Raw genomic sequence first — 23,684 nt, forward strand, 5'->3', positions numbered from 1 at the left:
TCGCAACAACAATTGTAGTAACGATCATAACTAACGACTATTGTTCTGTGTAATATGGTGAACGATTTCAGGTTAACGATAAACAATCTCGCTTGCGATCGTTTATTGTTAGTCGTTAATTGTCAAAAATCGCTCTGTGTAATAGGAACCTATCGCTTTAAACCAAAACATATATTTCAAACTTTTTTTGAACAGACCAAATATACCGTGATATCATACATCCACAGATGATTAGAATAATTGTTTAAGAATCAAAAAACAAGTCGTTTATAGTGATTTCATTGTTATCAGCCTGGCGTATGTATGAAGCACTAGGTTCATCACACTGTAAATTCCAGTCCACAAGCATAGCAGGGTATTGTATTGGATTTCCATTATGGCAATACTCCAGTGAAAACACTGACCATGTTCATCACTGACATCTCCATTCTCTGGGAAAAAAGGAAGCATGAGAATGGAGGAAGTGGAGCTTAATGGTGCGTTCACACCTACAGGATCTGCAGCTGATTTTCTGCAGCAGATTTCATTTAAATAACTGAACACAGCATCAAATCTGCTGCAGATCCTGTAGGTGTGAATGCACCCTAAAGGGAACCTGTCACCAAGACAATGCTATCTAATCTATCACTAAACTGTTATACAGCAGGAATAGCTGAGCAGATTGAAATATATCTTTGTTAAAAAGATTCAGTATAACTTGTAACTTGTTGATTGAAATCCCTAATCATTCTGTGTTATGGAGTCCAGTGGGCGGTGTCACTCAATAGACTGGACTCTTTAGCATGGAAACATCAGAGATTTCAATCAATAAATGACAAGTTATATTAAATGTTTTCCCATAAAGATATATATCAATCTGCTCAGCTACTTCTGCTCTATAACACAATGCTGATAGATTAGGTAGCATTAACATGGTGACAGGTTCCCTTTAAGTGAAATATAGCAGCCCAGTTTAAAAGATTCGATCAATCAGTTTACTAAAGCAGCGTAACTTGCTGCTTTAAGTTTTCCCAGAAATCCCGGACGTGCATCTCACGCTGTAAGTTTATGGTTATCGATTGTAGCAGCAAACTTCTCGTCCACCATCAGTTCTCATGACGTTATGAGATCCCAGTTCATACGTTTCTCAAGTTCTCCTCGTATAATGTTCTGATTTCATCCTGCTGTCCCATGTGCAAAGGAAACACAAGAACTTTGTATAACCCCTTTACAATATAGTGTGGATTACAGCCAGTATCCTCCAGCAACTCCAAGAACGGTCTGCTTTGGGAACTAGAAGTCCAGTCGAATGAGCCACAGGATGAATGGCTGATGGTAGATTGTGACAGACAATAGCTTTTTTACCCTTGCGACTGGACAAGTAGCAATCTGTACAGCGATCTTTAGGCTCCTATTACACGGAGCGATTTTTAACGCTTAACAGCTAATATGAAGCGATTGCAAACGAGATTGTTTATCGTTAACCTGAACTCGTTTACCATATTACACAGAACGATGGTCGTTAGTTCTGATTGTTACTACAATTGTTATTGCAATCGTTACTATGATCGTTTACTCCTTCTGATATCAGCAAAGCAATGAACAATGTGCTATTACACTGAATGATTAGTGAACAAATGCGGAACTTGAGCAAATGAACGTGGAATTACAGCGAACGATTAACGACAATTTTAGGTTCAGATCTAAATCAACGATCAACGGCATACGAACGATTTTTCGATTATTGCCTGGAGTTACACAGAACGATTATCGTTTAAATTCGAATGATATAACGATTTTTCGCACGATAATCGCCCTGTGTAATAGGGTCCTTAGGCTCTCGCCACGCCATTGGCACTGTAAATGATAGTCCTCCAGCACACCTGTTTGCCCATGCTGACAGTGAACTAGCACACCTCACACAGCATATATAAATGCAAACAAGGAACCAAAAGGAAAAGGGCACTGGTACTCACAAAAAAAAAACCAGCGCTGTCCCAAAGATCCACAAATGGCACCACGGATATAGAAAAATATCTATATGTTTTATTCTAAAAGTACAAGTTTACGAGTTTCAGGAGTTACATTCTCCCTTCATCAGAACATGCATGACAACACGCTCGGCTTACAATTACTTGCAATTGCAACTAAAGCGAGACAATACAGGTCACAGTGTAACTATTTAAATCTAGCACTGTATATATACTGTTAGGAAAGGTATTCTGCCGATCTCGGTATAAAAAGTAACTACAAGCACATACATGGCAAGCCTGGGGGAAGGCTAAACAGCTTAAACTGACAGGATCAGAGGGTTTTCTGCTTCTGGCCATTAGTGCAGGAGCCCGGTTGTCATACTGACAGTCAAGATGTCACCATCCTGGCAAAAGAGACCCACGCTAAGCTTCTAGACTGCTACCGAAAAAAGATGGTGGTGAAGGCCCAAACCCTCGAGTGAACATCACCATAAAAACTCTTATGGACTAGCACTAAGGGGTTAATAAATGTTTAGTGTTAAAGTGGGGAACTGCTTCCATAACTGGGTTGGAAGTGGGTATAATGGTGCCAAGTAGTTATGTGATCTCTAATTCTACCAAAATATCAGCTTTTGTTAAGGATTTCTAAAGCAAGTCTTTCACAACCCTCCTTATCATATAAACACCCCAAACTAAAAATGTACCGTAATCGTTCCTTTTCCTGCCGGTCTTCCATTTTTCAATACAAGAGGTTTGGTTAGTTTCTTACTGGAGACAATCTTAAAAAAAAAAAGACAGATTATAACACATCACTAATAAGTATTCTTATGTATTGTGCTTGGTAGGATACTGTGCATGCAACTGTGGGTTTTATCTTTTACATAATATCCTTGCAATTTATTTTGTCAAAAGAATCCAATGTCAATTTGAATAGAAAATGTTTTTTTTTTAAATTACAAAAACCTAAAGGGGTATTGTAGTTCTGCAATAGCCAAAGGGCCGCAGCATGACACCTGTGGTATAGGGGATAAGGTGGTGATTGTTGGTGGTCCGACCGCCGGGACCAACACCAATTCTGAGAATTATTATGAGTTCAATGCTCGGAAAAGGTTCCCGAGTGTGAACTGAGTGCAGGCGTGGTAAGCACTCCATTCATTCTTAAAACGACTGTATTCCTGGTCTCAGGATCAGTAGAGGTCCAGACCCTCAGTGATCAGCCTGTTATCTCCTGAGACGTGTTTTTGGTTATGAATGTTGTTCATTTTGAGAATGGGTGCTGTGGCTCTATTCTTTGTATAGGAAAATAGTTAAAGGGGTAGTCTGGCCAGGACCCCTTTTTCAGAAGGCCCAGGGAAGAGGTGGGTGAAAAAAAAAATAACATGCACTTACCTCCCTGGCTCCCGCGCTGCCACCCTCTCTAGTCTCCAGCCCCTTCCTGGTATTGAGATGGGACTTAAGACGTGATGGGGTAAGCTGAGGCGGGACAATGCTTAAGCCGCTGAATGGCTGAGCGGGCCTGCCACGTCACGTCAAGTCACATCTCAATACCAAGAGGCAATGCACATTGAAGCGGTGGTAAGAAGGCAGCAGCATGGGAGCCAGAGAGGTAAGTGGATGTTTTTTTTTTTCACCCAACACCTCCCTGTGCTTTCTGAAAAAACGGGGTCCTGGTCGGACTACCCCTTTAATTACACCTGGGGTAGCTCCAAAGAGAATGAATGTAGTGAGTGTGCTTGCATGAATTGCTGCTCCATTTATAACAATAATTCGGGGGCCTTGTTTGTCATAATGGCTGTTATTGTCGTTGTCCGTTCTAGTGCTGCTGCTTCTAATCCTTGGTTGTCATTATGGCTTTTTCCTTTTTTACTTTTAATCTTTTTTATTATGAAAAAATAAAGACAACATAACCGCTGCGCAGAGCCATAACATCAAATAAAAAATAAAATAAAATCAGCACATTTATATCATCAATAGTTATATAAGATTTTTTTTCTCTTAAATGGTAGGGTCAATGCCCAAACAAGTGGTAGTGCAATATAGAAAGAGGTGAGTTAAGAATAGGAAAGATAGGTGATGAATGAAAAAGAGAAACAAAAGAAAAGTAAAAAAAAAACAAAACATAAAGAGGTGGGCCACAACGAGGGAGATATCTTGAAAACATAGTCCATTAAAGAAATGAGGAAAGGCCACCAGTAGCATCGGGCGGACGTGAGCTAAATGGTCATTTCTGGGTTGTCGCCATGATGACATTTCACACAAATAACTATTACTCACCTGTCCCAATGTACATTGAAACTCTCCCAGAAAGTCATCATCCCCCAGATCATAGGTGTTATTGTCAATGTCATAAATTGCAAACTTCACTGTTTGGACGACCTCAAAGTAGTAGTCAATCATAAACCTCTTAGAGAATTTGGGGTTCAGACAATTCTGAATTCTTTCTGTGCGATTAACCTGTCGGAGAGAAGAGATGTACATGAAATTATACGTTTTGTAATGCTAAAAAAGAAGGGTTATTTTAGTCTACTTTTCCCCCATAGAAATTTTTAAATTGCAGTTTTTGGTGTGTCCTGTATACAAAGAAGTTTTTTGGGGAAGAGTCAAGACACCCCTATACACTTTAGACAGTAGGAATTGTGTCACAGCCGCGGCGGCGTCCCGCGTTCCGGGCCGCCGCCGCGACCGCTTCCTGCCCCATGCAGCAGCCGGTGTCCATAGTCGGGGACCCGGCGCTGCTATCACCTCGGCCCCGGGGGGCGCCTCACCTCTCCACGCTCCTGTCTCCCGCTGTGCCGGCCGGCGCGCGCGTCCCCGCCTCCTAGGGCGCGCGCGCGCCGGCTGTCTCAGATTTAAAGGGGCAGTGCGCTCCTAATTGGTAGTTGCACCTAATCACTCCCCTATAAATCCCAGCATGCCCTGTCCCCTGTGTTGGAGCCTCTACATGCTTCCCATAGTGTTTGGCCCAGCTCCCTGTTGTTCCTGTGTCCTGTCCGTTACCTGGTCCCAAGTCCCTGTTCCTGAGTCCTGTCCGTTACCTGGTCCCTAGTCCCTGTTCCTGGTTCCTGTTCCCCTGTCACTCCACCTGTTCCCGTGTCCAGCCTGTCACGTGCTCTCTCATCTGCAGACTATTGCCTGTGCCATCTCCTGCCACGCCTCGCCTGCCGACACCAGCAACCAAGCCAGGGGTAGCCTGTGTTGGAGCCTCTACATGCTTCCCATAGCGTTTGGCCCAGCTCCCTGTTGTTCCTGTGTCCTGTCCGTTACCTGGTCCCAAGTCCCTGTTCCTGAGTCCTGTCCGTTACCTGGTCCCTAGTCCCTGTTCCTGGTTCCTGTTCCCGTGTCCAGCCTGTCACGTGCTCTCTCATCTGCAGACTATTGCCTGTGCCATCTCCTGCCACGCCTCGCCTGCCGACACCAGCAACCAAGCCAGGGGTAGCGACCTGGGGGTCGCCTGCCGCAGCAAGTCCATCCCGCCTTGCGGCGGGCTCTGGTGAAAACCTGCGGCCCCTTAGACTCCGCTCCCTGGTGAGGTTTGTGCCATCGCTGGTGCCGGTCCAGTGGATCCACTACTCCGGGCGTTACAGTAGGCTCCAACCATGGATCCCGGCGAGGTGCCCGATCTCCGTGACGTCGCCAGAGTGGTCACTCAGCAGGCGCAACAAATCCAGAAACAGTCACAGCAGATCCAGCAACTCACTGCCGCCTTACAGCAGCAGACTACTGCCCAGCGCACACCACCTCCTGACGCTTCTTCTTCACTCCGACTGGCCCTCCCAAGCAAGTACTCTGGGGACTCTAAGTTGTGCAGAGGATTCTTGACTCAGTGCACCATGCACATTGAACTTTTGAGTAGTCAGTTTTCCACCGAGCGCTCTAAAGTGGCTTTCATCATCAGCCTATTAGAAGGTAGAGCCCTGGCCTGGGCCACGCCACTGTGGGACCGTGATGATCCAGTTGCTGCCAATCTCCGGGCCTTCCTATTCGAGTTTCGCTCCGTCTTTGAGGAACCTGCCCGTGCTTCTTCAGCCGAGACTGCTCTCCTCAACCTCTCTCAAGGCAGCTCCTCTGTTGGTGACTACGCCATCCAGTTCCGCACCCTGGCAGTCGAATTGGACTGGAACGAGGCCGCCCTATTGGCCACCTTCAAGAAGGGCCTGTCTAGTCGTGTGAGAGACGTGCTCGCTGCCCGAGATCTGCCTACCTCCCTGAACGAACTCATTCTACTGGCCACCCGAGTTGATACTCGTTTTTCAGAGAGGGAGGAGGAGGTTCGGCATGAACATTTACTAACACGTTCCCGTCGCCATCCCCAGCTGGCGCCGGTTTTCCAGAATCCTGACCTTTCGATGTCCCAACCCTCTCCTGAGATTCCTATGCAGGTGGAACGGGCTCACCTGACGCCTGATTAAAGAATCCGGCGCCTGGAGCAGAATCTCTGTCTCTATTGCGGTGGTTCCGATCACTTCCGGCTGGGATGTCCCCTACGTCCCCAAACATCCGGAAAATGCTCGCACCTAGGTCCGGTGGGACAGGTGTCCCTAGGTGTGAATGCCACCACTCCAAGTCTGTCTATGCCAGTTTCCATCCGGACTCCCTCAGGACAAAATCATCAGACTACTGCCTTCCTCGATTCTGGGTCAGCAGGCAGTTTTATTGCGGCAACATTGGTCCAAAGATGGCGGCTACCCGTGACCCGACTAGCCAGGCCCCTGACTATCTCCTCGGTCACAGGCGAAATACTTACCGACCGTGTGTACTACCAGACCGCACCTTTAGTCCTCCAGGTGGGTCCTTTACATCAAGAAGAGATATCCTTCTACGTCCTGCCCCATTCTTCCCCCGCGGTCCTCCTGGGACTCCCGTGGCTGCAAGAACATGCCCCTCAACTGGACTGGAGAACCGGGGAGATTCTCAGTTGGGGTCAGGACTGTTCCAACCAGTGTCTCAGGTCACCTCAGACCAAGTGTACTATGTCGTTTCCTGTCCCAGCCAAGCCTCTATCCGACCTACCGGCAGAAGACCAAGACTCGGCGGATGCCTTCTCTGCCGAGGTGTACCCTCTCTCCGTACCCAAGACTAAGGTCGGGTCCTCTCACCACCGGGAGAACTTACAGAAGGTCCTCGTCCACAGACCCACAGTCCCTTGCCATGTTTTACCGCCTGATCGTCTAGCACCAGTCGTCACCTCCTCGCTTCGGAGAGTACCCCCCGGAAAGACTCATGTTCACCCTGCGCTTCGAAGAGGTATTTTGAAGTGGGGTCATTCCTCGTTGGAGGCCGGGCACCCTGGAGTCCGTAAGACCGGCCAACGGATCTCTCGCCACTACTGGTGGCCCAGTTTGTTTCAAGATGTCAAAGACTTTGTGGCTTCCTGTGCCATCTGCAGGCAAGAAAGAGGGGGAGGCCAAAGGGGGGGGGTACTGTCACAGCCGCGGCGGCGTCCCGCGTTCCGGGCCGCCGCCGCGACCGCTTCCTGCCCCATGCAGCAGCCGGTGTCCATAGTCGGGGACCCGGCGCTGCTATCACCTCGGCCCCGGGGGGCGCCTCACCTCTCCACGCTCCTGTCTCCCGCTGTGCCGGCCGGCGCGCGCGTCCCCGCCTCCTAGGGCGCGCGCGCGCCGGCTGTCTCAGATTTAAAGGGGCAGTGCGCTCCTAATTGGTAGTTGCACCTAATCACTCCCCTATAAATCCCAGCATGCCCTGTCCCCTGTGTTGGAGCCTCTACATGCTTCCCATAGCGTTTGGCCCAGCTCCCTGTTGTTCCTGTGTCCTGTCCGTTACCTGGTCCCAAGTCCCTGTTCCTGAGTCCTGTCCGTTACCTGGTCCCTAGTCCCTGTTCCTGGTTCCTGTTCCCCTGTCACTCCACCTGTTCCCGTGTCCAGCCTGTCACGTGCTCTCTCATCTGCAGACTATTGCCTGTGCCATCTCCTGCCACGCCTCGCCTGCCGACACCAGCAACCAAGCCAGGGGTAGCGACCTGGGGGTCGCCTGCCGCAGCAAGTCCATCTCGCCTTGCGGCGGGCTCTGGTGAAAACCAGCGGCCCCTTAGACTCCGCTCCCTGGTGAGGTTTGTGCCATCGCTGGTGCCGGTCCAGTGGATCCACTACTCCGGGCGTTACAAATTGGTAGGTTTGATGTACAGTATACCGGGGCCTTAAAGGGTTATTCCACTCAAACAAAGTACCCCTTTAACAGGTATTTATAAAAGACAACCCTGAGGCCAATACTTGGGTCCAAGACGTAGCCTAATATACAATGTTTTGTTCACATGTTAAAAGGGGTTATTCAGGATTAGAAAAAACATGGCTACTTTGTTCCTGACAACAGCATCACTCTTGTCTCCAGTTTTTGGTGTAGTTTTGCAATTCAGTTCCATTGAACACCACAACTGAACTGAAGAGTCATGATAAGAGATAAGAGTCATGCTGTTTCTGGAGGAAAGCAGCCATGTTTTCCTAAGCTTGGATAACCCCTGTTTTTGTAGTGCTGGATAACCCCTTTAAGCCAGACAATATTAGTGTCGTTAGATAACAACATCTAAACATGCTCCATATTATTAAACAGCCTTGACCACAGTGATGAATATGGTGGATTCTAATGCTGCATTTACACGGAGCGATTATCGTTCAAATTTTCACGATAACGATCGCATTTGAGCGATAATCGGCTCGTGTAAACACAGCGAACAATCAAGCGACAAGCGAGAAATTGTTTATTTTGATCTTTCAACATGTTCCCAAATCGTCGTTGGGCGTTCGCAAAAAATTCGCACATTGATTTGTGTAAACAGTCTTTCACAGATTCACCCTATGTGTGAGATGGGCTTAAAGGACAACTCCCGCGGGACCCCAAAAAAAAAAAAAACACAGACACACACAGGCACCATACTCACCATCTCTCCGGTGACGATCGCCACTCGATTCGCCCGCCGTCCGCCTCTCCGTCGCCGCCGTCCGCCATCCAGCGATGTCTCCGACTTCCGGGTCCAGGGGATGGAAAAGGCTGCCAGTGCGCTTGCGCACCGGCAGCCTTTTCATTGGCTGGAGCGCATCACATGGCTTCCAGCAAGCTCAGCCAATAAGGGCTGAGCAAGCAGGAAGCCATGTGATGCGCTCCAGCCAATGAAAAGGCTGCTGGTGCGCATGTGCACCAGCAGCCTTTTCATCCCCATTCACTTTGCATGAAGACGCCGAGGAGGAAGAAGACCCGGACCGCCCCTCGGCTCTGACGTCGTCGTCACCAGATGCCGCCCCGGAGAAGAGGACCGTGACGATCGTAATAGGTAATGTATACATTCCTTAACTTCCGGGGTGGGGGGTCGGGGGTCCGAAAGTGGGGGAAGGGGGCCAGACCGGATATTTAACCACATTACAAAGTTATATAACTTTGTAATGTGTGTTAAATGAGCAAAAAAAAAATTTTGTGGGAGTTGTCCTTTAAGCGATCTTAAAACAATCGCAATAACAATTTTTCTAAACAAAATATCGTCCCGTCTAAACGCTGATCGTTATAAAAAAACACATCGTTATTCAAATTTCAAAGTCGTTAATCGTTCAATTGGGCGAATTATGGATCTGTGTAAATGCAGCATTAGGCTATGTTCACACTACGTAAAAGTACGGCCGTTGTTGCCATCGGCTTTGTGCGGAGGGGAACATTGCCTATTTTTCTATGGGATCCCGGCCGGAGTGTATACACATCGTATACACTCCGGTTGGGATCCCGTGCGGCGCCGCAAAGAACTGACATGTAAGTTTTTTGTGGCCGCAATTCAGTGAATTGCGGCCATAGGAAACCCTGTCAGTTCACACAATGAAGAAAGCCGCTTGCTTCATTGTGCGCTATGGGAAGTTCTGATGCGGGCGCGCGCTGATGCGTCCGCATCAGAACACTACGTCCATAAAAATCATCCGCCCGGTACTGCAGGGATGATCTTGGCAGAGACCGGCCGTTTTGTGACCCAGCCAGGTCACGGAACTGCCGGTCTAATACGTAGTGTGAACATAGCCTTACACTGTCTGATCTAAAGGAACCCATACGTTTGAAAACAGCCGAACACACCAATTCCGGCATGTTCATCTAACTGGGTAAAGTGTATAGCAACCTTCCAATTCTCCACTGACAGATGATGCTGGTGGAGGGAAGGGTGGAGCTTGTTGGATTTTTACCATCAAACCCTATTGTTCTGGGAGAAAAAAAGCAGCCACCAGAGTTTTCTGGCAGCGCCTTACCATTCCCTTCTCCATAGAAGAAACAAGAACGTTGTGTATGAGGACATTGGGAGAAACAGCTAATGAGCTGAATGTTCAGTGGTGCACAACCAGCATCTTTCTAGCTGCCTTTGGCTGTCCAGGCATGATGGGAATTGTAGTTTTGCAACAGCTGGAGGGATGCTGGTTGTGCACCACTAGTCTAAACTGGAAAAAAAAAAAAGCAGAATCTCGTGTGAGCTCCTAAAATGATCCCTCTGGGAAGAACATTCCAGTAATAAGTGTATAAATAATGAGTCACACGTAAAGTGCCACAGGAAATGTACTCGATAAATAACCTTTATTACCAGCGCACGATTACACCATACTAAACGCAAAACCTAAACTGGATTTTCTAATTGTAAGTAAATAAAAACTCAATCATTGCAGAATGCTGAAAAGTAGTAGAGGTAATTGTGACTATAGTCTTACTTCTGCTATTCGATTCTCTTCCTAGTTAAAGGCAACCAGTCACATTAGGGCTATGTCCGCACACTATTGAAATGACGGACGTTTTTTATTGGACGCCTATCATTTAATGCCAAATAACGGCTGTCATTGTACAAACAAAAGTCGTTATTTGCTGTTAAAAGATGGGTGTCCAATAAAAACAGCCGTTATTTGCAAGGGGTGTGAACATAGCCCAAAAATGCAATCCAAGCTACAGTCCCCATTCCACCCACCCTGTCAATAAACATAGAATGAAAGCAACACAACCCACCAAATATAACTATAAAAAAGGCTGAATTTATTATGAAAAAAAAATAACATACATAAGGGTGCCTTCATACTCACTGGATCCGCAGCAGATTTCACGCTGCGGATTCGCAGCGAAATCCGCTGCGGATCCAGTGTCAGTGCATCCCTATGAGAATACATACTTGAAGCAGGATTGACATCCCGCTGCGTGTATGTAAGTTAACCCCCTGGCGGCCGGAGCATACATCACCTGCTCCCAGCTCCGGCTTGCTTCGGGGGTTCTCAGCTGGATGTCCCACTCAGTCAATCAGTGGCTGCGGCGGGGCAGTGCACTGATTGGCTGAGCGGGAGGAGCAGACGCCAAACCCCCGAAGCAAGCCGGAGCGGGGAGCAGGTGATGTATTCGTGAAAATCCACTGCGGATCTGGTGTGTGTGAAGGCACCCTAAAAGAGGAACACTAGAACACTAAAGCCCCTGTCAGGTCAGCACTCGCTTGCTCTACATTCCCCGCTCGCTACTGGTGCTATTATACATGTCTGCAGCAATTGGGTAAGAGCTGGGAGGGGGGGTAGGTCAACCGGGAGCCCATAAGAGATAGCAGCGGTCTGAAAGACAACTATCAGCTGACATCGTTCTTGTTGTCTTCTTTTACACTAAGCGATTATCAGCCGTAGCGGTCAGTATCGGCCGAATACTATATTATCAGTAGACGATAAATACGTTTTGTGCGGTAACCTTCTTAAGGAGGTCATACACCTTCAATAACTGACAGTGACACGATCGTTCAGCTGTCAGTTACCTTTCCAGTCCGATCCCCATCCTCACCATACACAGGAATAATCGGCACGGCAGAGTAATCCTGTGTTCTCTATGGGGAGAGTTAAAGGGGTGCTCCAGAGGGAAAAAAATTTTCAAATCAACTGGTCTCAGAAAGTTATATGGATTTGTAAATTACTTCTATTTAAAAAATCTCCAGTCTTCCTGTACTTATTAGCTGCTGTGTGTCCTGCAGGAAGTGGTGTATTCTTTCCAGTAGGACAGTGATTTCTGCTGCCACCTCTGTCCATGACTGGAATTGTCCAGAACAGGAGCAGCATAACATTGATATCCCTTTAAGCTGTAATGATTGTCATTGTGTCACCGTAACTTCACTGACTATAATCCCCATATGTTGAAAAGATAAGACCACCAAGCTTTTAAGCTCAATGCAATAAATTCCTCAAAAATATCAAATATTTTATGTTAAAAAAGGAATACCTCAAACCATTGCTGGCCACTTGTGTTCATCATGAGGACGCATAATGGATCGGATTTGGACCCGACATCTTTGTCTAGGAGATTTTCACAGGAAATGCTCAGTTCCACTTTGGTTACACATTGTGCAGCCATCTGAATTCTGAAATAAAAGGGAAGATGGTTAGAGATGGATATTTAGCTGCAACGTCCACCGTGCACATAAAGCTGCAGCCACCAGCCAGGACCGAAATGGGACGATTTATAATGTGGGGTACACTGCGGATACCTGCCCATTCACTTCAATGGGATGACATACTCACAGCGCACTGACTGGCTGAGTGCTGGGAGACCCCGAACCAAGCCGAAGCGGGGACCTGGTAAAGTATGTACCCGGGCCGTGGGGGTTAATGACGCTGACTTTGACATTCTCGCAGTTGGATGACAATCCAACTGTGAGTATGTCATTCCATTGAAGTAAATGGCAGGTATCCGCAGCAGATTTCGATCCGAATTCGCAGCATAAGGTCCGCTACGGACAAGAGACTCTGTTAGTAGGTTTCTGCTGTCTTATCCAAGTGTAGCATAAACTAGTGACAGAGAAGCTGAACAGAATGATGTATCACTTACATTGTTCTGTGCAGCTGATCCAGAGATATCCTCCTGAATAACATGGACAATAAGTACTCCTCTCCATTATGTGCATGAGCCCAGTTGTCCTGGATATTCATGAGAAGCAGAAAACTCCACCCACCAGCTGCTGACTGGCAGTTATCTATCCATGTTGTGTATAGGCAGTCAGCTGTCAATCAACAGCTGGAGCGAGGGGAAGGGGTGCAGCAAGAATCCTATTCTCCTGCATATTAGGAGAACGGCTGAACAGAATTATGTAAGTAATACACCAATCAGTCCGGCATTTCTGTCACTAGTTTATGCTGCCCTCGTTTGGGGCAGGATAAACCTAGTGACAGTTTCCCTTTAATTCACAAAAGGCTTGTACTTGAGAAGTATTCTGGGATTCCCTCCTGTCTGCAGCATTAGGACCTGTGGACCTCAGCATACTTTCAGTAGCAGGGATGCAAGGTACAACATTGTCCTATTCAATTGAAAAGGACAACGCTGTGATACCTTGCACCGCAGCTACTGCAAGTACCACTATGTCAGTACGAGTAGCAGTAAATAAGTGGCTGTGGGACTCACGATCAGGTGTGCCAAGTCTGATTCTACCTAATCTAATGCTGATGGCCTGTTTGGGGGATAGACAATTAATTTGATAAAACCCCTTTAAGGCTACGGCTACACTGGCACTTTGGATGGGGCGTGGGTCATGCAGCCAAAGATCATCATCCTACTCCATGAATCCCACAGCACTGTAGCTAATGAAAGTGAATGAGGTCATGTTGTGATCCCACCCGATCCATTCTGACTTACAACACAACCTGATTCATTCTTATAAGCTGCAGTGAAACAGCACAACACAGTGATCAATGCCCGCACCACTCACACTGCAGCCAGTCACCGAGCAGCTTTAGTTTTATATCTACTGCTCAGCTAAAAGGCCCAATGGCAACTTATATCTCAATTGCTAGCCAAGAAATGTATAATAGATGAATTACATTGTACAGTATAGATTCTAGTTCACTTCAAGAATAAGATATAACTACTTTAGATGGGAACAGGGGCGCCGCAATGATGAGGCGACCTGAGTCGTCTGCCTCAGGCGGCGCCACCAGCTGTCTTCATGGGGGCGGCATTCCAGGGCCGCTTTAACCAGAGGGCACATGGTGCACGTGCACCGGGCCCACTGGTTAAAGGGCCCCCCCCCGAGCAGGCCGGCCGTTGCTATGTGCGACCAATGCGGTCGCACAGGGCTCCGGCCACCAGCCTGTCAGGGGGGAGCGCCATGGATGGGTAATCTACTTACCCCACCATGGCGCCCCCTGCAGGGCCCCCCCGTCCGCCGCTGCCCCCGTCCGCTGCTGCTGCGGCGCTTCAGCGCTGCAGCAGCAGCGACACTGACAGAGAGAGAGCCATTGGCTCCCTCCCTGTCAGTCACTCTTGTGGCCGCACTTCCTGCGGTCACAAGAGGCCGCACTCTCCCTCTAGCGCCCGACGTCACTGGAGCGTCGGCGCGAGGGTAAGGGGAGTGCAGCCTCTTGTGACCGGAGGAAGTGCGGCCACAGGAGGGAAGAGAAGAGGAACGCGTGGACCCAGGTGAGTAAAAGTGTTTGTTTTTTTCAATGTTATATGGGAGGGGGAGCTATATACTATTGGGGAGCACAGGGGGCTATATACTATGGGGGGCAGAGGGGGCTATATACTATGGGGGAGAACGGGGGCTATATACTATGGGGGAGGACGGGGCTATATACTATAGGGGAGGACAGGGGGCTATATACTATGGGGGAGCACAGGGGGGCTATATACTATTGGGGAGAGCACAGGGGGCTATATACTATTGGGGGGAGCACAGGGGGGCTATATACTATTGGGGGAGAGCACAGGGGGGCTATATACTATTGTGGGAGAGCATAGGGGTCTATATACTATTGGAGAGCACAGGGGGGCTATATACTATTGTGGGAGAGCACAGGGGGGCTATATACTATTGTGGGAGAGCACAGGGAGGCTATATACTACTGGGGAGAGCATAGGGGGGCTATATACTAATAGGGGAGCGCACAGGAGGGCTGTATATAACTGGAGGAGCACATGAGGGTCTATATACTACAGGGACACCTTAAAACTATGGAGGCACAGAGGGGTGTAACTATGTAGGAGTACAGAGGGGTGTAACTACTGTATAGGGGTACAAGGGACCTAACTACTGGATGTGTTGGAGCCTAAAATATTTGTCTGGCAGATTCTGGAGAGAAGATTCACAGCCAGGAGAAGACTTCAAGGTGGCCCAGGCTGGATGGAGAGAAAAAGAAAAGGTGACAGACTCTGATTGGAGAAAACACCCCCGGTGAGTCACTGGATGTAACTGCACTCTGTTATAGGATTGTAGTGTTAGGGGTCATGATGTGGCGGTATTATGTAATGGTATCATTGGTAATATCTTTCTGTTTTGTTTAGTGCAGTTTTTATGTAATATGTAATCACTGTATTGTGGAAATAGTGTTATAAGGTAACTACTGTATGTACTGGGGCTCTTGATACAGTGTGGGGGCAAATTCAGTACATTATACAATGTGCAGAAAGGTAAGGGGGGGGCCACTCTTGAGGGCTGTGCACTGGGCCCACCAATGTATTAAAACGGCTCTCGCGGCATTCAGTGGCAGATTATAATATGGGCGGTTCGGGCGGCCGCCCACATTATAATCCGCCACTGATTGTACCATGTACTGGAGTCCCCCCGCGCCCGGGCAGTATCTGTAATGAGATGCTGTGAGCGGGGGAGACTGTATTCATAAGCGCCCCGCTGTACTAAATCAGCCGCGCCGTGCTGATACTACAGCGCGGCGCTTATGAATACAGTCCCCCCCGCTCACAGCATCTCATTACAGATACTGCCCGGGCGCGGGGGGGGGCTCCAGTACATGCAGACGGATCACGGAACGTGGGAATGCAGCCTTAGTCCCCCGGGTGATGTGCGGCTGCCGGGGGTGTCCCGTCCTGTCCCCGGCAGCGCACGCATCAGAGAGCTCCCTGTGCGCCGGAAGTCACAGGCGCACGGGGAGCTCTGTGATGCGCGCGCTGCCGGGGACAGGACGGGACACCCCGGGCAGCCGCACATCAGCCGGGACCAGACCAGAGAGGCTCGACGGGGGAACGGAGGGTAGGTGAGTTGTGTGCTGTTTTTTGTTTTTGTTTTATCTGCTGTGCAGGGGGGGGGGGGGAGAGGGGGACCATCTATAAGGTAGGGTGGAAAGAGGGGGACGATCTATAAGGGAGGGGGGAAAGAGGGGGACGATCTATAAGGGGGGACCATCTATAAGGGGGGGGACCATCTATAAGGGAGGGGGAGAGGGAAGAGGGGGACTATCTATAGGGGGGGAAGGGGACCATCTATAAGGGAGGGGGGAAAGAGGGGGACCATCTATAAGGTAGGAGCCAGAAGCAACAAACTCTGCAAGCTAAGTACTTCTATATTGTATTGTGAGCGAGTTTTGGAGCGTGCGAGTTTTTGATCTGAAGTGTGTTTTTGTCTAAAGTGTGGGACTTTAATATTCTGGGACTTTAGATTCGGGGAGTTTTAGAGGAAAACAAATTGTTTATTTGCTTTTGAACACATTGTTTGCTTTTGTTGCTTGTTTGTTTTTTCTTTCTTTATACATAATATCCCCATATAAATGAGCGCCATGTTTGACAATGCGGCCCAATGTACATCTTGTGCGATGTATGCAATCCTTGATCAACCGATCGAGGGTGCATACCATTGTGGGAGATGTGTGCATGTTGCTGGTTTGGAAGCCCAGATCCTGGATCTAAATGAGCAGCTGCAACGATTGAGATGCATTGGCAAACTGGAAAGGGGTCTGCTTCTGACTGAGCAAGCACTCCAAGGGGTAGATGGGGGAGAGAGTGATAGCATGGAGGTACAGGAGGAAGAGGCAGCTAGTTGGGTCACAGTTAGAAAAAGGGGTAGAGGGAAGAGTGTGAGGGAGGCCAGTCCTGATCTGGCACACCCCAACAAGTTTGCCAAATTGGCGGATGAGGGGGATGTTGATTCAGGGGTGGCATTGCTGCAGCAGGACACTGCCTCTGAAAGCCAGGGGGGTGTCTGCTCCAGTAAGGTGGGAAACAGGAGTTCAGGGCAGGCCAGGCAGGTACTGGTAGTGGGGGACTCAATTATTAGGGGGACAGACAGGGCAATCTGTCACAAAGACCGGGATCGTCGAACAGTGTGTTGCCTTCCTGGCGCTCGAGTTCGTCACATCGCGGATCGGGCTGACAGATTACTGGGAGGGGCTGGCGATGACCCAGCAGTCATGGTGCACATTGGCACCAATGATAAAGTTAGAGGTAGGTGGCGGGTCCTTAAAAATGATTTCAGGGACTTAGGCAGGAAGCTTAAAACTAGGACCTCCAAGGTGATATTTTCCGAAATATTACCTGTACCACGAGCCACACCTGAGAGACAGCGGGAGATTAGGGAGGTAAATAAGTGGCTCAAGAGCTGGTGTAGGGTAGAGGGGTTTGGGTTCATGGAGAACTGGGCCGACTTCTCGGTCGGTTACAGGCTCTACGGTAGGGACGGGCTGCATCTCAATGGGGAGGGTGCAGCCGTGCTGGGGGAGAAGATGGCTAAGAGGTTGGAGGAGTGTTTAAACTAGGGACCGGGGGGGAGGGCAACTACAATATAGTAAGTGAAGACAGAGTAGATGGAGAGCTGGGCCTAGATTATGGAACTGGGGGTGGAGCGGCGGGAGGGGTTAGAATAGTCACTAGTGATAAAAGGAAAGGGAATATGGACAAATATATTAAATGTATGTATACTAATGCTCGAAGCCTCACTAATAAAGCTGAGGAATTAGAACTCATAATGGTTGAAGAGAAATATGATATAGTGGGGATAAGCGAGACATGGCTGGACGAGACCTATGACTGGGCCGTTAATATCCAGGGTTATAGTCTATTCAGAAATAACCGTAAAAATAAGAAAGGGGGAGGGGTCTGTCTATATGTTAAATCATGCCTTAAGCCTATTCTGCGGGAGGATATATGTGATGATAATGTGGAGTCTCTTTGGGTAGAAATAAGGGGAGGGACGAAGAATAATAAAATTCTTATAGGAGTGATTTATAAACCGCCAAGTATAGTGGAAGAATCAGAAAATCTTCTTATAAGACAAATAGATGCGGCAGCGAAGCAGGGGGAAGTCATTATTATGGGGGACTTTAACTACCCAAATATCAACTGGAAAGCAGAAACCTGCAGCTCCAGGAAGGGAAGCGTGTTTTTGGAAATAGTAAAAGATAATTACCTTTCCCAACTAGTAGAGGAACCAACAAGAGGGGGGGCCCTTCTGGACCTGATCTTAACCAATAGGCCAGACAGAATATCAAAAATAGAGGTGGGGGGTCACCTAGGTAATAGTGACCATAACATAGTAAGTTTTCAATTATCCTTCAATAAAATGATTAGCAAAGGGGCTACAAAAACATTAAATTTCAGGAAGGCTAATTTCCAAAAACTAAGAGAGGACCTTGGGAACATAGACTGGGACAATGCCTTCAGAAATAAAAGTACACAAGAGAAATGGGACATATTTAAGAGCATCCTGGGTAAATCGTGTGAACGACACATACCATATGGGAATAAACGTAGTAGAAATAAGAGAAATCCAATGTGGTTAACTACAGCTGTAAGGGGTGCAATAAATGATAAGAAACAAGCATTCAGACAACTAAAACAAGAAGGTAGTGGGGAAGCATTGAGCAACTATAGACAGAAGAATAGAATGTGTAAAACGCAAATAAAAGAAGCAAAAATAGCAACAGAAAGAAGGATAGCCAAAGAAAGTAAAACAAATCCCAAAATGTTCTTCACCTATATAAATAACAAAAGACTTAAAACCGAAAATGTTGGTCCCCTCAAAAATAATCTGGGTGTAATGGTGGAGGGGGAAGAGGAAAAGGCCAATCTACTAAATACATTCTTCTCTACTGTATTCACAGAGGAGAATCCCATAACAGACGATATGACTAGGGATAATGTTAATCCTCCCATAAATCTCACCTGCCTAACACAACAAGAAGTGGGGAAACGCCTTAAAAATATTAAAATCCATAAGTCACCGGGCCCAGAAGGTATCCATCCTAGAGTTTTGCAAGAATTAAATACTGTGTTAGACAGACCGTTATTCCTATTATTTAAAGATTCTATTACGACAGGGATTCTTCCACAGGACTGGCGCATAGCTAATGTGGTACCAATATTCAAGAAGGGGTCAAGGAGTGATCCTGGAAACTACAGGCCCGTAAGTCTAACATCTATAGTAGGTAAAGTATTTGAGGGGATTGTAAGAGATGCTATACTGGAGTATCTTAATGAAAATAATCTTATGACTCAGCACCAGCATGGATTTATGAGGGATCGGTCCTGTCAGACTAATCTGATCGGCTTCTATGAAGAGGTAAGTTATAGACTGGACCTGGGGGAGGCTGTGGATGTTGTGTATCTGGACTTTTCAAAGGCATTTGATACTGTGCCGCATGAAAGGTTGGTCTACAAAATGAGGATGCTGGGACTCGGGGAAAACGTATGCAAATGGGTAAGTAACTGGTTGTGTGATAGAAAACAGAGGGTGGTCATTGATGGAACATATTCAGATTGGGTTTTAGTTACTAGTGGGGTACCACAGGGGTCAGTGTTGGGTCCACTTCTTTTTAATATTTTTATTAATGATCTTGTAGAGGGGCTACAGAGCAGAATCTCCATTTTTGCAGATGATACTAAACTGGGTAAAGTAATCAGTACAGAGGAGGATAATATCATATTACAGAGGGATTTGGAGAAGCTAGAGGCTTGGGCGGAGAAATGGCAAATGAAGTTTAATGTGGATAAATGTAAGGTTATGCATTTGGGCCATAGAAATAATAAGTACAGTTATGTGCTAAATAATAAAACACTGGGTAAAACTACTTCCGAAAAGGACCTGGGGGTATTGGTGGACAGTAAACTCAACTTTAGTGATCAGTGCCAGGCAGCAGCTGCCAAGGCTAATAAAATAATGGGATGCATCAAAAGAGGTATAGATGCTAAAGATGAGAACATAGTTTTGCCTCTTTATAAATCACTGGTCAGACCACACTTGGAATACTGTGTACAGTTTTGGGCACCGGTATATAAGAAGGACACAGCTGACCTAGAGCGGGTGCAGAGGAGGGCAACAAAGGTCATTAAGGGAATGGGTGGGTTACAGTACCAGGACAGGTTATCACGCTTGGGGTTATTTACGCTAGAAAAAAGACGTCTTAGGGGCGATCTGATCACAATGTACAAATATATGAATGGACAGTACAGAGATTTTTGTAGTGGTCTTTTTACTCCTAGGTCTGTAACAATGACAAGGGGGCATCCTCTACGTCTAGAGGAAAGAAGATTTCATCATCAGCATCGACGCGGGTTCTTTACTGTACGAGCGGTAAGACTGTGGAACTCTCTGCCACATGATGTTGTCATGGCTGATTCAGTAAATAAGTTCAAGGGAGGCCTGGATGCTTTTCTTGAACAATATAATATTACAAGTTATGGGCATTAGATTTCTGGTGATACGTTGATCCGGGGATTGTTCTGGTTGCCATTGCAGTCGGGGGAGGGGGGAGGGGGGGGGGGTTTCTCCCTGTGGTGGGGCGTTTGTCTTCTGCCTCATAGGGGTTTTTCGCCTTCCTGGATCAACACAGTAGGATTTTCCTAGGTTGAACCTGATGGACTCTTGTCTTCTTTCAACCTTATTTACTATGTTACTATGTTACTATAAGGGAGGGGGGAAAGAGGGGGACCATCTATAAGGTAGGGGGGGAAGGGGACCATCTATAAGGGAGGGGGGAAAGAGGGGGACCATCTATAAGGGAGGGGGGAAAGAGGGGGACCATCTATAAGGGAGGGGGGAAAGAGGGGACCATCTATAAGGGAGGGGGGAAAGAGGGGGACCATCTATAAGGGGGGGGGCCATCTATAAGGGAGGAAGAGAGGGAAGAGGGGGACCATCTATAGGGGGGGAAGGGGACCATCTATAAGGGAGGGGGGAAAGAGGGGGACCATCTATAAGGGGGGGAGAGGGAAGAGGGGGACCATCTATAAGGGGGGGGGGAGAGGGGGACCATCTATAAGGGGGGGGGGGAGAGGGGGACCATCTATAAGGGGGGGGAGAGAGGGAAGAGGGGGACCAACTATAAGGGAGGGGGAGAGGGGGACCATCTATAAGGGAGGGGGGAGAGGGGGACCATCTATAAGGGAGGGGGGAGAGGGGGACCATCTATAAGGGGGGGAGAGGGGGACCATCTATAAGGGAGAGGGGACCATCTATAAGGGGGGGAAGAGGGGGACCATCTATAAGGGGGGAAGAGGGGGACCATCTCCTAAAAGATCAGCACCCTCCTCTCCTGACATCCTCTGTGCTGCTGGGACTTCTCCTATAGGATTAGCACCCTCCTCTCCTGACATCCTCTGTGCTGCTGGGACCTCTCCTATAGGATTAGCACCCTCATCTCCTGACATCCTCTGTGCTGCTGGGACCTCTCCTATAGGATTAGCCCCCTCCTCTCCTGACATCCTCTGTGCTGCTGGGACCTCTCCTATAAAGTCAGCCCCCTCCTCTCCTGACATCCTCTGTGCAGCAAGGGACCAAACATTATGTTTATTGGGGACAGCAGTGGGGGGGGGGGGGCAGTAGTGGATTATAATGTGGGCGGATTGACCGGGGGGGGGGGGGGCGTCATTCTATAGTTCGCCTCGGGCAGCAGAGAGGCTAGAATCACCCCTGGATGGGAATACCCCTTTAACCCTTTCAAGACCATGGGTCATTGATGCATCAATGCCCAGGTCGTTTTTTAAACATCAGCCTGTGGAATCATAGTGATCCCATAAGCTGATGTCCACAGCTCTGCCCCCTCTCCTCTGTCACCTGCCGATGTTAGAAACTTGTAACAGCAGCAGGGGAGAGGGGGCAGAGGTCACAGCCACGCACGCCAGCCTTCCTTCCCTCCCGTTCCCCCCAGCCTCCGTAGCCTGAGGCTTCCGGTTTCCATGGCTACCATCGGAGCTCTGCGATCACTTCGCAGAGCCCAGATGATTACCGGAGAGAGAATCCTCTCTTTGTAGAGGGAGAATTCTCTGTCTGAAGACCTATAGATGCTGCGGGCGTGCTGACCGCAGTATCTAAAGGGTTAACTCTTGCAACGTAAATTAACGCCGCTGTAGCACCGGGCATAGGCTGCAGCTAAGTTAATTTACTGTGCAGCAGTGGGAGGGGGTTAATAAACACCGAAAATAAACTTAAAAGGCTACTACAGCAAAAAAAAAAAAAAAAATTATATTAATAATTGCAGATCCCTAAAGAAAACCTCTCCTGCTCTCCGGACTGGAAAGAATACACTACTTCCTGCAGGACATACAGCAGCTGAGAAGTACAGGAAGAATTGGGATTTTTTTTTTTTTAATAGAAGTTAGAAATCAGTTGATTTAAAAGATTTTTTTTTTGCTGGAGTACACCTTTAATTCTAAAAAAATGTAGACATATTCCAGTAGTAGCAGGGCCGTATTAACAGCTGCTGCTGCCCTAGGCACTAAACAAGAGGACGCCCCATCGCCACTCACCAATTAGCATCAGGATTTTCTAGTTTCTGAACATCATATTGATATGTGATTAGTCTTAGGCCGCGTTCCCACATTTACTGTACGTCACCACATGCAGCAGATGCCAGACCCTCATGCGGTAACCTATAGGCGTATGGCCAATAATCCTGGTAACAGCACATGACTACTGGGGAAGAAATGGGAGCGTGGTTTCGGCCACATGCATTTCACTACATGTAGAAACATTGTCTGAATCGCTTTTGTCATGTTTTTTTTTTTAAACATATTTTTGTTGTGCATTTATATATTTTTCATAACAAAACAATATCCACATAATAACTGACACATGGAATACAGAGGACAATAAAGTGTAGTAACAATGTATACAATCGCTCACCAGGCATCAAGCTTGCAGCTCGCAAAAAGAGCGAGAGTGGAAATTCGCCTCCAAGCAAAGCATTTTTGACGCAGGGGCACTGAGGGCCTGAAGCCAGTGCCCTCAGTTGGTAAGCTTAGTGCGCCTGCGCCGTTCAACCCGCACTACAACGCATGCATGTTAATGCTGATGGGAGCGCGCAGGCCGCACACTCCAGGGAGCAGGCGCGAGCCTGGGAAGCAGGAGGGCGGGCCGCAATGACCAGCCACGCCAAACAGGGAGGAAGCAGTAGTGGTGAGGCGTGCCGATGTGCGTCACGAACGCCTCACCGCTACACCACTATGACACTTGATACCAAGGTAACGGGACGGATTGGGGACAAACTATAGCACAGAGGACAAAAAGAATGGGAGGCCAGATAACGTGGAACACACATCTGCACTACACTGTTAGCACCTTGGGACCAGCCCAGACGCTGCCAGATTCCCTTTAAGTGTCACGGTCATAGAGCCATGTCAAAAGTTTTGACCAGTGTTAAGATCTGTACCGATCAAGAGATCAAACCAGGAGAAGACTGCGCTACAGAGTGATCCACTCCACTTAGAAAACAAAGAGTCAGACTCATAATGGAAGTTTATGGAGCCCAACGCTTTTTTTTCTTAGGGGCCTACTCCACGGAGCGATAATCAGCTGAATCGGCCCAATTCGGCCGATTATCGCTCCGTGGAATAGAGACAACGACACGATCATCGGCTTATCGTTTATTTAGGTGCAAACCTAAAATCATTGGGCACCCACCGCGCATCGCTATGAGGAATAGCGGTGCGCAGCGGGCGACCGACGATTCCACAACCACCATGCTTTACCTAACCATGTTGCAGGGCTTCTCCTGCGCTCCTTCTTCTTCCTCCCGGTCCTGTGCGCAGCAG

General features: G+C 48.0%; 1 protein-coding gene across 1 annotated transcript in view; it reads right to left on the reverse strand.

Moving 5' to 3' along the window:
* The window catches only part of CPNE3 (copine 3), a 55,398-nt gene that overhangs the window by 15,427 nt on the left and 16,287 nt on the right, over positions 1-23,684 (reverse strand). Inside the window, exons 2-4 of the mRNA XM_069957396.1 lie at positions 12,159-12,297; positions 4,227-4,406; positions 2,657-2,731 (exon numbers count right to left, since the gene is read on the reverse strand). Of these exons, the coding sequence (XP_069813497.1) occupies positions 2,657-2,731; positions 4,227-4,406; positions 12,159-12,290 (387 nt within the window). The 5' untranslated portion in view covers positions 12,291-12,297. The remainder of the gene's footprint in view (positions 1-2,656; positions 2,732-4,226; positions 4,407-12,158; positions 12,298-23,684) is intronic.

Source organism: Dendropsophus ebraccatus, chromosome 2 (genome assembly GCF_027789765.1).
Source record: "Dendropsophus ebraccatus isolate aDenEbr1 chromosome 2, aDenEbr1.pat, whole genome shotgun sequence".
NCBI classification, from domain to species: Eukaryota; Metazoa; Chordata; class Amphibia; order Anura; family Hylidae; genus Dendropsophus; species Dendropsophus ebraccatus.